General features: G+C 40.4%; 2 protein-coding genes across 4 annotated transcripts in view; one reads left to right on the forward strand and one right to left on the reverse strand.

Moving 5' to 3' along the window:
• MTREX (Mtr4 exosome RNA helicase) overlaps positions 1–6738 on the reverse strand; it is a 71828-nt gene extending 65090 nt beyond the window's left edge. Inside the window, exons 1-3 of the mRNA XM_020805552.3 lie at positions 6578–6738; positions 2687–2824; positions 1197–1263 (exon numbers count right to left, since the gene is read on the reverse strand). Of these exons, the coding sequence (XP_020661211.3) occupies positions 1197–1263; positions 2687–2824; positions 6578–6696 (324 nt within the window). The 5' untranslated portion in view covers positions 6697–6738. The remainder of the gene's footprint in view (positions 1–1196; positions 1264–2686; positions 2825–6577) is intronic.
• Positions 6739–7246: 508 nt separating this feature from the next.
• The window catches only part of DHX29 (DExH-box helicase 29), a 38460-nt gene continuing 30303 nt past the window's right edge, over positions 7247–15403 (forward strand). The window contains exons 1-6 of one of the 3 annotated variants that reach the window (XM_072992758.2): positions 7247–7566; positions 9489–9562; positions 9842–9955; positions 12132–12261; positions 12978–13117; positions 13909–14031. In XM_072992758.2, the coding sequence (XP_072848859.2) occupies positions 7359–7566; positions 9489–9562; positions 9842–9955; positions 12132–12261; positions 12978–13117; positions 13909–14031 (789 nt within the window). In that variant the 5' untranslated portion in view covers positions 7247–7358. The remainder of the gene's footprint in view (positions 7567–9488; positions 9563–9841; positions 9956–12131; positions 12262–12977; positions 13118–13908; positions 14032–15403) is intronic. The other 2 variants (XM_072992760.2, XM_072992759.2) reach the window with 2 other exon arrangements.

Here is a 15403-nt window from a genome sequence, read left to right on the forward strand (position 1 = left end):
TTCTAATTGTTCTCATATATACATTTAAGTGAGAACATGTAACAATAGTAAGTTTATAATACAGCAAATTCTCAATATTTTTGAGGGTAACCCACAGTGAAATTAGCAACCCCCTTCAAAACTTTCTAAGGTTTACTGGAAAGAAAACACTTCATGATGTGTAGCATTGATGTGTAATACATCATAATCTGTCCCTTTTTAATAAGCAGAACTAGTATTGAACTAGATAAAAAGACTAAAGAAGTAACCTTAGAGAGCAACATTCCCTCTAAGCTGTGTAGCTGCATGATGCTGTATTGGTCCTGCTCAGTCCAGCCAGTGTTGTTGCCCATTTGCTTTTGGTCATAGCTGCAACCCCACATGGGGGGATAGGGGCCCCCAGCACTAGTGGAAAATTAGAGGGAATGTTCTTGGAGAGTATATTAAGATTCTCCCTCAGTAAAAAACTTCTGTCTCCTACTGACAAAAGCACATACATTTCAAAAATTGTAAACCAACCTCATTTCCTTCATCTATAAACCCTACTAACAGCACCTGATATAATTCAGTACCTAATGAAATTTCTTTTATTTCTTTGTTGTTTACCCGTCAATTTCTTAGTGGGTAGATTTCAATATATCAAAACAGTAACAATTATTATGCTGCATTGTTAATGAATCTTAAATTCTGTTGCTGGCATGTGACAACTTAATTCTTTTGCCTTGGATTGGCAGGTATCTCAGCTCCTTCCAAAAAGATTCTAAGGTGCTACTTCTAATGGAGAGGCAGCATGCAACTAAAAGGGTCCATAGCACCAACATTGCATCTTAAACCTTATGTCAAGCATAAATTCTTTTTGTGTTTTTAAGGCACGTGAGCGGAAACTAGAAAGCTTTGCCCAACTTTTCTGTTTAAGCCATGAGCCCTAGAATGACAAATTTCTAGGGCAGAAATATGAGGATTGGGCTCTGCAAACAAGAAGCAGCTCAGTTTTCAGAATGGCCATTTCAAAATGTATAAACAGACTCATTTTACCTTCTCCCATGTAAGTCAATGCCACTGTGTAGTCCTATAAGGACAGTACTTCCATTTAGAACTTATCACTGGCATAATATTGAACTAGAGCATTTTTAAATCTCTCTTCTCTTTGCCAGGAAATCCATACACATAGTATGAGAGGAAACAAAATACAACATTGCCACCCATATTACACTCACCTCGTGCATACAACCTTCAACTGTTTCCACGGCTTGCACCTTTACTTTTGGCATAAGATCGGCCAAACTGAAAACAGAAGTGTAAATCTGTTGTGATTATGTTATGGATGCCAGTTAAGTACAATAAAAAAGCAACAATAGATACGACTAATAACATTCAAAATGAAAATGTTTATCAACTGAGCATTACCAATTTATGCATTCTCAAAGAATATGCAACTATTAAAATTCAGAAGCCAGCTAACAAGACTGCAAGGCAATTTACAAGCCTCATCTTGTCATCAATATTCTCTCTAAATTTCATCCCCGCTATGTGGGTGCCTCCCCCATCTGTGCAAGGGGACAAGGTTTCATCCAAAACCCAGAAGCAAATGGGCATTGACAATGGGTGCCGCTGATGGAGCTCTGCATGCACCTGTGCATCTTAAGAGAGAATGCTGACTGTCACCTGAGTCTAATATGTTTCAGAGCAATATGAAAAATGGCACCAATTCTCCTGGGTCATCCTGTGTTCCCCTAGCATCACTATAATGCTATCCCACTTTCCTAACGAGGGCATTTTAGAGCTGGAATTAGAATGGCACAGAACCCTGATGAAACACCCCAATGATTTTGGGAACCTTTGGCTCTCCAGACGCTGAGGAACTACTACTTTTATAAAGCACAGAAAATCAAGGACAACAACATCTGAAGGACCACAGGTCTCCCGCCCCTCTTGTTTATTACAGAGGCTGTCTCACTCACTTTTGTCTTTAAGGTTTGTGGGCGGGAATCAAGATAGGACTACCGTGGCTTCAATAAGAGGACATCTAGGGTAGTGGCAAACTGAGCAGATATATAGTCAAAGCTCCACAGTGGCTTCAGCAAGAAGACATTTGCGGAAGAGGCAAACAGCAGATACATAGACAAACATCCAGTGAAATACATGGTAAAATTATTCATCAGACTAATATAAAGAGATAATAATTTCAATTCTAGCAAAGATTCTGGTAAAAGAATCTTAACAACAACCATATCCAGACAGCAAGTTTCAGACCTGGGAGAATTTCCTTGTCAAGCCATGCTGAAATGAATGGGAGCACCAAACAGCACAGTAATGCTCTTGCACAGATTCAGCTCAAATAAGCCTTGAGCAGATGTCTTTGTTGGATTATGCCTTTTTAGAAGACTTATCAAATTCCTAAAAACTCAGCAGCCAAACAACAATAAATGAAAATGTTTATGACAAAACACAGTAAGTGGAGCACATTCAAACTCTACATTTAGAATTACAAGATTCTTCTTTACTTCAAGTTACATGCTGAGAGATATTCTTTGATTCTGAAACATGTTTCTCCTCATTTACAAAGATTTTCTAATGTAACAATAGCTTTTATTGTAATTTTCTTTCACCCAGTAATATCAACCATTCCTGTCTTGAGAAGCATGAATCTGCAATACTACTTCTATAAGCATTCACAAATTCAGTCAAATAAACACTCTATCCTTACTTGAGATCTTCTGCAGCAAGATCTTCCAACTTTGGCTTCTTCCCCAAAACTGTAATGTCAGCACTGTCAACCTCTGCATCTCGCTTAGTTTTTGCTGGTAGTTTAGCAGATGCCGCAGATTTGCCATCAGATTGTTTCCTGAAACAAAAGTATCAGAATGGGTCCCTGTGAGGAAACACTTCAGAACCATATGCAAATAAAGCCAAATAGATGCTAAAGCAGAATATAGAACCATGTTCAAACCCTACTGGCACAACAGAGGTGCAGAAAGCTTATTTCCCAACCCATTCCATCTGACAGCATCACCCAAACACTGTACAGAGCATTCAGCGACGCTCCTAAAGGAGATGGAGTGTGGTGTAAGGGGTTGAGAAGAAAAAGTAGAAGATACCTCTACACAATGATTGCTCTTCATTTTCAGCCTCCTGCTTCACAACCATCTGATACAAGAGCATCTCTCAACCCCTCTGTGTATCATGGATGGGTGGGGAAATCAAGTTTCTTGGGACTCCCTTCTGGTAGTACAACACAGAATATTAGATTCTTGACTGTTTTTTTAAACTATCACTTTATAGGAGAAATTAGGACAAGTTTCCCTTGAATACATACTGACTTATACCATCAAAAATGTAAGAATTATACAAAAATAGGTTGCTCCAAGAGGCCAATTCTATAGCAGACTATGGAAGACAATTCTCCCATTAAACTGCAATCTGTCATGTTTCCCCTAAAATAAGACCTAACCTGAAAATAAACCCTAGTATGATTTTTCAGGCTGCTCGTAATATAAGTCCTACTCCAAAAATAAGCCCTTTCATGTTTCCCCGAAAATAAGACAGGGTTTTATATTAATTTTGCTCCCCCCCCCAAAAAAGCAGTAGGGCTCGTTTTCAGGGGATGTTTTATTTTTTTCATGTACAATAATCTACATTTATTAAAATACATTCATGTCATCTTCTGGTTCCTGCACAGTGGTGAAAGGTGGACTTTCACTTAACTAGGGCTTATTTTTTGGGTATAGCTTATATTACAAGCATCCTGAAAAATCATACTAGGACTTATTTCCAGGTTAGGTCTTATTTTCAGGGAAACAAGGGTAGTTAAGTGAAACCCTGACCTCCACCATTGTGGCCTCCATGGACCAGAGCACGCCAGGCTCTCCTCTCTTCCAATGCCTCCCAGAGTTGTCAAATTCATGGTGGTAGCTTCAATGACACTGCCCAAGCATCTCGTCCTCTGTCATCCCCTTCTCCTCTTGCCTTCACACTTTCCCAACATCAGGGTCTTTTCTAGGGAGTCTTCTCATGAGATGGCCAAAGTATTGGAACCTCAGCTTCAGGGTCTGTCCTTCCAGTGAGCACTCAGGGTTGATTTCCTTCAAAATGAATAGTTTTGTTCTCCTTGCAGTCCAGGGGACTCTCACGAGTCTCCTTCAGCACCATCTCAGGAGATAGATAAGGTGGTCAGGCACTCCCATTTAAGGACTTGCCATAGTTTGTTGTGGTCCACACAGTCAAAGGCTTTTGCATAGTCAATAAAGCAGAAGTAGATATTTTTCTGGAACTCTCTGGCTTTCTCCATAATCCAGCGCATGTTAGCAATTTGGTCTCTAGTTCCTCTGCCCCTTCAAAACCCAGCTTGCACTTCTGGGAGTTCTCAGTCCATATACTGCTGAAGCCTACCTTGTAGGATTTTGTGCATGACCTTGCTAGTGTGTGAAATGAGTGCAACTGTATGGTAGTTGAAACATTCTTTGGCACTGCCCTTCCTTGGGATTGGGATGTAGACTGATCTTTTCCAATCCTCTGGCCACTACTGAGTTTTCCAAACTTGCTGACATATTGAGTGTAGCACCTTAACAGCGTTTTAAGATTTTAAATAGTTCAACTGGAATGTCACCATCTCCACTGGCCTTGTTGTTAGCCAGGCTTTCTAAGGCCCACTTGACTTCACTCTCCAGGATGTCTCGCTCAAGGTCAGCAGCCACACTATCTGGGTTGTCCAGGACATCCAAATCTTCCTGGTATAATTCATATCTGTATTCTTGCCACCTCTTCTTGATGTTTTCTGCTTATCACGTCCATCTTTGCACAAAACGTTCCTTTAACATCCCCAATTTTCTTGAACAGATCTCCAGTTTTTCCCTTTCTATTGCTGTATCTTTCTCTGTTTCTTTGCACTGTTCATTTAAGAAGGCCCTTTTGTCTTTCCTTGCTATTCTTTGAAAGTCTGCATTCAATTTTCTGTAACTTTCCCTATCTCCCTTGCATTTTGTTTCCCTTCTCTTCTCTGCTATTTGTAAGGCCTCGTTAGACAGCCACTTTGCTTTCTTGCATTTCCTTTTCTTTGGGATGGTTTTGTTGCTGTCTCCTGTACAATGTTACGAGCCTCCATCCATAGTTCTTCAGGCACTCTGTCCACCAAATCAAGTTCCCTAAATCGGTTATTCACTTCCACTGTGTATTTATAAGGGATTTGGTTTAGATTATACCTGACTAGCCCAGTGGTTTTTCCTACTTTCTTCAGTTTAAGCTTGCATTTTGCTATAAGAAGCTGATGTTCAGAGCCACAATCAGCTCCAGGTCTTGTTTTTGCTGACTGTATAGAGCTTCTTCATCTTTGGCTGCAGAGAACATAATCAATCTGATTTCGGTATTGTCCATCTGGTGATGTCCATGTGCAGAGTCGCCTCTTGTGTTGTTGGAAAAGTGTCTGTGATGACCAGCTTGTTCTCTTCGACCAAACTCTATTAGCCTTTGCTCTGCTTCATTTTGAACTCCAAGGCCAAACCTACGTGTTGTTCCTTTTATCTCTTGACTACCTAGAGTAGCATTCCAGCCTCCTAGAATGAGAACATATTTATTTGGTGTCAGTTCTAGAAGGTGTTGTAAGTCTTCATAGAATCGGTCAATTTCAGCCTCTTCAGCATCGGTGGTTGGTGCATAAACTTGGATTATACTGTGATGTTGAAAAGTGGATTTGTATTGAAATCATTCTTTCATTTTTGAGATTGTATCCCAGTATAGCTTTTCCCACTCTTTTGTTGACTATGAGGGCTACTCCATTTCTTCTATGGGATTCTTGCCCAGAATAGTAGATATGACAATCATCTGAATTGACTTCGCCCATTCCTGTCCATTTTAGTCCACTGACACACAGGATGTTGTTTATTCTTGCCATCTCCTGTTTGACCACATCCAGCTTACCAAGTTTCACTGACATTACACTCCAGGTTCCTATGTAGTATTTTCCTTTGCAGCATTGGACTTTCCTTTCACTTCCAGGCGTGTCTGCAGCTGAGTGTCCTTTTGGCTTTGGCCCAACTGCTTTCAGTAGCTCTAGAGCTACTTGTCCTCCACTCTTTCTCAGTAGCATGTTGGACACCTTCCAACCTGAGGGGCCCGTCTTCCAGTGTCATATCTTTTAGCCTTTTGTTTCTGTCCATCGAGTTTTCTTGGCAAAGATACTGGAGTGGCTTGCCAGTTCCTGCTCCAGGTGGATCACGTTAAGTTAGAACTCTACACCATAACCTGTCTGTTTTGGGTGTCCCTGCACGGCATATCCCACAGCTTCTCTGAATTACTGAAGACCCTTCGCCACCACAAGGCAGCAATCCACGAAGGATTATATATAGGTTCTCTATACTGGGCAACAAATCCCATTAGAACTAGCCAACATAGCCCTTGGTAAAGGATGATGGGCACTCTAGTACAACAGCAAGGGGGAGGAGGAACAATTTCCCCATGTCAGCCAGAAATCTACACGGAATGTACACTGGGCTGCGAAAGAGACCTTTAAATGCACGCATCTCCCCAAAACAGCTATAAGCGGGAAATCCTACTTCTCAAGCCCTTCTGTATCTCCTTGCCAAGATTTCCGCCTATTCCTCACCCAGCTTTCGCCGCAGCAGGAGCTGCCTCCGGGGCTCCCTTCGTTTTCTTCGACCCGGAGGCGGTGGAAGGATCTTCCTCGAACACGCTAAACAGCTCGTCTCCGAAGGCATCCGCCATGTTTCCCCCGACCTCGCGAGAACACTTCCCATCATGCACAGCGCGGGCAAGCGACCCTAAGGCGGAACTTCCGGGATGCGTTAGACGTCTTTCCCTCCCCTTTGCCCCATAGAGATACGAATAGAGAGACAAACACACAACTCTCTCTCTCTTGGATGGCTCCGTTCAGTGAGATTTAAAAACTTCATACGCGAGAAATCCTGATGGAGAAAAAATAAATCACGCACCCTTCGATAGGGGGGTTGGTCGGTGCAAGCATGAGAGGTAAAAACAAAACAGAAATAAAAACAAAAGCCAGAAGTCAGAAAAATAAAGGAACAAAATAAAAATACGAAGTCATTAAAACAAAAAAACCACACACAAATTAAATTAAGGAAAATAACATGGAGCCATGGTCTCTTTCTGAGGGAAACGGTGGAAAAGGAAGAGCAGGAAGCTGAGGAGGGCGGGGGTGGGGGCTCTGCTTGACCCCCTCTCTTTTTTTTTTTTGCCACTGTGGGCGGAAGCGGTTGTCGCCCGGCGTCAGAACCTGCGCGCTTTCCCGTCGCGGCGCGCGGCCCAATCAGGAGGGCCGTCCCCCGTGGCCGCTGGCGGTGCCCGGATGTCCGCAGAGCCGGCGCGAGGGCTTTGTCAGGGTTCTCCCCTCGCCGGTCCGGGTCATTATGGGCGGCAAGAACAAGAAGCACAAGGCGGGCAGCGGCGCCGCGGGAGCTGGGACGGTCCATCCCGCCGCGGTCGCCGCCGCCCGGGCGAAAGCGGTCGGCGCCCCTGCCGCCGCGCCTGAATCTGGAGCTGCGGGCGAAGCTGCGGGCAAGAGAGCCGGGGCGCCCCGGCCGAGCCCCGCTGGCAAGGACCCGCGCCTTAAACAAGGTGAGGTTAACCGGGGGTTCCTTCCACGGAAAGGCATCGGCGTCAGTGAGGAGCCCTCTTGGTCGCCCAAGGCACGCTCCGCCATCCCTCATCGGAAGTAAATAGGTTCCCGGATCTCTGGGGCTGGACGTCGCCGCCTCAAGAGGGTCCAGCCGGGGAAAAGGGTGTTTGATCTGGACAAAACGTAATGTACAGGTATAGGTCCTTGCTGCACCCCAGAACCAGAAATGTTGCATTCGTTTTCTTCGCAGGGACATTCCTTGTTTGTAATACTCTGTACAGTATCTTTAAATGCAGCCTTTAAGGGGGAAATGAGCTTTTTAAAAAACTGTGTCTCCAGGCTGCAGGCTTGTATTTATTGATTATTTAGTTATTTAAAATATTTTTACCCCGCCCTTTCTCCTTAAGATGGACCCAAGGCAGCTTACATCATTGAAAGGCAGTATTTCAAGCTGCAAGCAATGAGTAGACAATGGTGGTAAGCTTTCCATATTATTTATTTATTTGATTTTTATACCACCCATCCAACCAGTGGTCACTATGGATGATTTGCAGACAATAACAAAACAAATGTAGCATTGTTGTTTAGTTGCTTTGTGACCCCATGGACCAGAGCATGCCAGGCCCTCCTGTCTTCCACTGCCTCCCGGAGTTGGGTCAAATTCATGTTGGTTGCTTCGATGACACTTTCCAACAATTTCATCCTCTGTCATCCCCTTCTCTTGCCTTTACACTTTCCCAACATCAGGGTCTTTTCCAGGGAGTCTTCTCATGAGATGGCCAAAGTATTGGCGCCTCAGCTTCAGGATCTGTCCTTCCAGTGAGCATTCAGGGTTGATTTCCTAAGTGGAATGTAGCATAAGGAAGTGCATTAAATTAAATAAAGCTGAATAATAAACATTAAAGTAATAACAGGTGACAATTGAGTAAAAGGCTCATGCTCATAGGGGGTTGGTAGGTTGGCAGATTTTGAAAGGCCTGGTGGAATAAAAAATTTTCTAGAAGTTTCTTAAAGGATATGTGTGCCATGTTATGTTTAAAAGCTGCTTATCATGGGTGCCGGACAATTCAGATACATACTGATGTCACACCAGTACTGTACCTTATTGTTCAAAATCACTAACAAATGGTGTGTTAATGTGACAAGGCCTGCTTGGAGAAAGATTTAAATGAATAAATGTTTATCAACATCCAATGTAAATTATGCCTTAATTTGTTCCCAACTTATATAGGCACATAGGGATATTTTTTTGGTTTTTAAAAAAAGAAAATAAAGCCGCATTGTACATTATTCAGCAGACCCAGCAGCAGCATAGCAACATAGTGGTGTTTCCAGGTGTGCTGCTGCATTTGAATATCTCTGACTTGGGTGTGCCTAATAATCAGCATTAGAAGAGGAAGATCACAATGTTTTTGCCCTTTTCCTGAGCTTTTTCTGAGATCTTTCCTTCAAAATATTGGGATGAGATGGGGCAACGATGGCACAGCCATCCCCATATAATGAACACAGATTGAGTTCTGCTGCCATAAGGTGTTCAGTTGCCTTGGTCTTGGCTGCTAGGACAAGCTAACTAACTGCTTGGAATACTTTTATTACTCGCACACAACTATAGCACATCTCAACTTTCTAACTTTTATCTCATTCTAACAAAAATCCAGGGACCTCAGCTACACTGTTGGGAATGGTCATAATGAGTCGGTGCCTTTTTGTTATCTCTGGCGTTAGTCCAGGATTTACCAGAACTTAAGACATTAAGCTTAAACATTCAATACAAGTAAAGACTATTGTACACAATGGAAATTCTGAGTAAACATTTATAGAGTTGTGTAGCAAGTTTTGTAGTTGTAACTGTATATAAGAGAAACATCTCTGGTTTTCTGACTGTCAACTTTGTCAAATAATTGTCTGTTTAACTCCGTAGGTCCCAAAACATACAGCTTTGGTTCTGCAGCTGATTCCAATATTTCTGCAAACACAGATAAATCCATTCTTAAGGTAGGGCAATCCATTGGGAGGAGAAGAAACATGATATGACCAGATGAGCGGGATATAAATCAAATAAATAAATAAAATTATGCTATATTAGTAGTGCTGAGCTTTATGGCTTTTTTAACTGATCATCAAATCTCATTGATTCAGTGCACCTACATTTTCATGAAAACATATGAAATAGATTATTCATTTCCCCATATAGATTTTTATAAGTTTGTGTTTTAATCAGATCTTATTGTGTTTTAGCTAACATCGTGCTAATGATTGATTTTGCTTTCACAGGTGGTAATTAACAATAACTTGGAAAAAAGAATAATTGGCATAATCAATGAGCATAAGAAACAAAGTGGTGAAAAGGGAATGATATCCAGACGACTTACTGCTAAAAAGTTACAGGTAAAGATTTGCTAATAATCTTAGAATGATAATAATCTTAGAACTGCAGAGCTTGAAGGAATAATCAAGTCCAGCCCCTGTTCAGGAAGAATAGTGGGGAATCAAACTCCCAACCTCTGGTTCCGCAGTCAGATACCTTAATAAACCACTGAGCTATCCAGTAGTGTTCCACTAGTATAAAATATATGACCACCATGAACTATGTCCAAGAGGAACTGACAAATGTAGTCTACTCTAAGGCTGGAAAGAAAAGGTGGAGGGTTCTGATCAACAACAGATTAATTACTTGCACTTCTGCCTCTGTGAGTTAGTTGCTGATTTTATATTTTTGTTTTGATATCCTGCGTTTCCTCCAGTGAACTCAAGCTGGCAAACATTAGTTCTCAGCCTCCTACAGTTTCTCCTTACAACAGACTTGGTAGGTAGAGCAGACCAGGAGAGAGAGACTGAGTGGCCCAAGAATATCCAGAGAATTTCACAGTTGAGTGGGAGCTTGAACCTGCAGCACCAGAGTCCCTATCCAGTTCTTTTAATGGCGACATAACACTGGACATGTCTTGAAGTGAACATAAAGAAGTCATCCATTAGCACATTCTGTTAGGGTTTTTTTTTAAAGATAAAAGCTTGATAGTTGTCCCTTCAATGTACACGTTTTTTGACTTCATTTTTTGAAACAATATGACCAGTCTTCCTTTACTTCCTTGTCTGCTTTCTTCTTCTTTCAGAATGTCATTTTATTCATATAGGACAGGAATAGGCAGAGTTAGAGATGTAATTTTTTTGAAAAATTTCCATTTTTTACGAGAAAAAAATAAGGAAAAACTTGTTCTGGAAAAAATTGATTTTTGTTTTTGAAATTTCACATTTCTAGGCAGAGTGTAACCTGTTGGGCACATGGGGCAATCTAAGGATGTTTTCTGTGACTCCAGGCTCCCACAGATCTCTCCTCATGCCCCTCTAGCAATGATGTTTCTGTAGACAAAGAATGTTTTACAATAAAAGGTCAGGGAGAAACTCCAAATCCACCAGGCCCCAAACAGCAAAATGAGAAGTGGAGTGGGGTTTGGCTTATTTTTTTAGAACCCCGTTCCCAATTTCTGTGCTTGGTGGGACCTGCCACAGATGATAGAGTAAAGGTTTTAGGCACCACGCCAATTGATGTGTGAGGTCTACTGTTTTATTTGTGAATACTTGTCGTCCAAACCATTGTTGTAAAAAAAAAACCCACTGTTGTTTTTAAAAAAGTATCTTCATGTTATGTTTGCCAGTAACATGAGTGTTCCATGGTCCAAATAAAGTCTGCAATATTAAAATTTTATTACTTAATTTGAAGCAAGTTATCAGAATTTGCTTATGAGGGAGAACAGGATATTATTATCAGAAGAAATGAACTGCAGTTTAAGAAAGTGTATGCCGTAGAAAACTTGTTTGTCTTAAACATGTCACAAGACTTTCTGTAGTATCAACTATACTTTGTCCTTCACCATGGTAAGGAAAATTTGTGGTTTAGCAGAGAAAATTGTGTGATTCTACAGTTGTATCATTGAATAGTTGCATGGTTAAAGCAGTAAAAATCTATATAAGACATTAAAACTTTATCTTTTATTTTATTCTATTTTATTTGTATGCCACCTTTCTCCCCATAGGGAATCCAAGGTGACTCCCATCAATTAAAATTATACAACAATAACACGTTAGAATTGCCACACAAAACTATACATTAAAAAATTAAACATTGTTCAAGATTAAAAACAGTTGGGAAAACATTTTAAAATATCTAAATTTTAAAAAATAGATTGCTCCCTTATTGCTTAAAAGCCTGCCTAAAAAAGAAGGTCTTTGCCTGATGGTGGCAGAACAAGAGTGAGGGGTCTAATCTGGCCTCTCGGGGCAGTACATTCAAAAGCCTGGAAGCAGCTCTTGGCTTGGGTGAATGTTGCACAGACTCTGGGACTGATTCAACATCACTCTGATACACATTCATAGCTCATCCAAAACATAGACTTGTCTGTTCATTACAGCATAGGAAATGACTCTGTCTTTCAGTGGAATGAAACTTAGAGCTGCTTTGCTATAGCACTAAACGAGGCTTGCTGTCTCAAAAAATGTCTGTATGTACAAAGAGCATTAGTTTTGGGAAAGTTTCTCAGTACTGATTCCTTAACATTTTTTCCAGGATGTATACATGGCTTTGCAAGGATTTTCCTTTAAGACTGAAGATATTGAAGAAGCTATGAAAAATACTCTTTTATACGGCGGTGATCTACATTCTGCCCTTGACTGGTTATGCTTAAACCTCTCTGATGGTAAATATACTGTAAAAGGAAAATGAAATTTGGGAACATTTGGTGGGATCTCTATTATCTGCTAGACGGATGGACATTGTTGGCAGAACAGAGTCCTCTTGCTTGGTACTGTTAGAATCTGCTTCAGAACAAATTTGCAGGATGGGTGGGAAAGGGGAAGAAAGAACAAAATGAGATGAACAGAAAAAGCAAGAAGGAAATGTGAATAGTAGAGGCCTGTTAGACTTACTGTATGGACACTGGCAACAGAAGCTGGCAAAGACCTTTCTCTTCAGACAGGCTTTTTCTTGGTGACTGGCAGCCTGAGAGAGGTTTTGTGCTCTCTTTCTGCTTTTAATATTGATTTTATTTACCATTTTTAATATGATGCTTATTTAATTATTTTTTAATATTTGTACACTTACGTATGGTTTTTAGCTTTTGTATATTTTCCTTTTAATGATGTGAGTTGCCTTGGGTCCTTTCGAGGAGAAAGGAGGGGTAAAATATTTTAGATAAATAAAACAAAATAGTATCAAAATGTTAGGTATTGATGAAGATAGGATGAATGGATTTAAAACTTATTCCTGGGATAATTTTCACAACTGGTGATAACGGCCATTTCATGGGAAAACGCCATATAGTAACCTTTTCATGAAATGGTTTGTACATATAATTCAATAGTTTCCATAAAGATATTTCAACTACATTTTTTGTTTTTGTTCTTTTCTTCAAAGATGCATTGCCTGAAGGTTTCAGCCAGCAATTTGGCGAAGAACAACAGAAAACACGAGCAAAATTTCATTCTCCTTTTTCACAGTGTAAACTTCCTCACGTGCCAAATAATAAAAAGAAGGAAGATGAGTGTGAAAAAAAGGTATTCTATAGGCATGAAAAAACCGTGCAAAAGAATTTGTGAATCTTTTTATAAAGAACTATGATATCAATCTGAAGGGTATATTTAGTTTTTCATAGTCATTTGTAACAAGGCAAAGTATAAACTCAGTAGAAACATAATGTTTAGTTTTTCAAATATTTGCCTTGTGTACTATAAGACTAGTCAAGAGGCAATAAAGTTAGATAGTACTTTTAAAAAAATTAATGGTAATGTAAAAAAATGTGCACTTGTTGTAGTGGCGCAGTGGTTAAACTGCTGTACTGCAGTCAAAACTGCTCACGACCTGGGGTTCAATCCCAGGTAGCGGCTCAAGGTTGACTCAGCCTTCTATCCTTCCGAGGTTGGTAAAATGAGTACCCAGCTTGCTGGGGGGGCAGTGTGTAACCTGCATAATTAACTTGTAAACTGCCCAGAGAGTGCTTGAAGTGCTATGGAGCAGTATATAAGCAGCACACTTTGCTTTTAGTAGTAAATATTCTGCCTAGGATTGATAATACCCTTTTCATTGTAAAAAAAAAACCACAATTTGTGTGACATCAGATTTCCATGGGCTTTTTTCATAGGGGCAGTTTAATTTAAAAAACCCGTAGCCCTGCAGTCATAAACATGTTTACTGGAGAATGTTCCATGGCAGACAGTTGGACTTACTTTCTTGTAATGGGTGCACCATTTATAAATTGTTGATATAATCATGGCCAGATTCTCTATTTTTATTTTCAAAATGCAATTTGAACATTTCTAAGCACCTAATATTTTAAAAATATCTAAAGGGAAACACAGAGAAGCGAAAAGAGATCAGCATGAAGGAATGGATTCTGCAGTATGCCGAACAACAGAGTGATGAGGAGAAAAATGAATCTGTGAAGAATTTGGATGAAGAAAAATTTGACCCAGTAAGTTTATGAGCTTGTTTATGCTCATCTGTCTTCATTTCCAATATGTTTAACCTACAGCATTAATAAGCACCATTTAAAGTTAAACATTTGTCTTGTCGGTTTTGACACCCCTCACTTGCATGTGATACATGTATTATAAATGGGAGCCCCTTGTCCCCTATGTTAAGCATCACAGTCTGTAATCCCAAACCTACAAATTTGCAAGTCATTTGCATACCTTTAGATCCTATAATGTGGGTGCCAGAGAGCAACTTTCCTTGCTGTTATGTTTTGGTACACGCTAACAACTTTTAAAATGCTAATTAAAACAGACACTTTTATTAGAACAGTTTCTCAAAGTGCAACTGGCTCTTGTTCAGAACCACAGATGATCAACATTACGAAACAGGAGACAACATCTTCCATTTTCCTCTTCTATGAAGAAGCCAGTTCTTAAAAACTCTTCTTAGAAGAATCTGTGTAGAATTCTGTCTGCATTTCAGAGTCCATATTGACAAGTTTATGAGCAGCCCATACTAACAAAATCTTTTTTCTGCAACCTGTATAAATTATGCAAAGTGGACAAGTGATGCGAAATGAAATTAAGAGGTGAAGCATGTGTTTAACACACAACAGGCCTGGTTCTGGCACTGGCACTTCCATGTTGTTTCCAGGCCAGATTGGACTTTCACAATTAAAACAACTAGGAGTCTTGCAGTACCTTAAAGATTAGCAAATTCTTATTCAGCAAAGGCTTTTCTAGAGTGCATGCTGTGTATCTTAAGCACTGGGCTGCAATCCAGCAAGGCATATACCAAATTAATCTTGCTGATCTATAAGGCACCACAAGACTCTTTGTTTTTCCAGGAAGGACTGGGAAAGAATCCTTTCTGAAACATCAGCTAGCAAGGAACACTGCTGTATGGATGTGGAGACGGGCAGGAGGAGGTGCGTGTAATGTATTTCACATGAAATTTCTGTATAGGCTACTGTACTAGACTATGAATCAGTAGTAGTATATACAGCTTTGAATACTTCAGGATCCAGGTACTTGAAGGAGCTATCTGTGACTTAATTAATTAATTAATTAATAGATTTATACCCCGCCCATATAGACAGATAGTCTACTCTGGGCAGCATAACGAAGTTTAAAAACAATAAAACCAATAACATACAAAAATCCAAGATGTAGAAATATAGATATTAAAATACAGCAGGAGGGAAAGCCTGCCTAAATAGCCATGTCTTTAGTTTACTTCTAAAGACACCCAAAGAGGGAGCCATGCGGATCTCTAGGGGCATGTTGTTCCAGAGGCGAGGGGCCACTGCTGAGAAGGCCCGGTTCCTCGTTCTTTCCTTCCAGGTCTCCCTCAGCGATAGGCCCCTCAAT

This window comes from Pogona vitticeps, chromosome 2 (assembly GCF_051106095.1).
Source record: "Pogona vitticeps strain Pit_001003342236 chromosome 2, PviZW2.1, whole genome shotgun sequence".
Taxonomy (NCBI): Eukaryota; Metazoa; Chordata; class Lepidosauria; order Squamata; family Agamidae; genus Pogona; species Pogona vitticeps.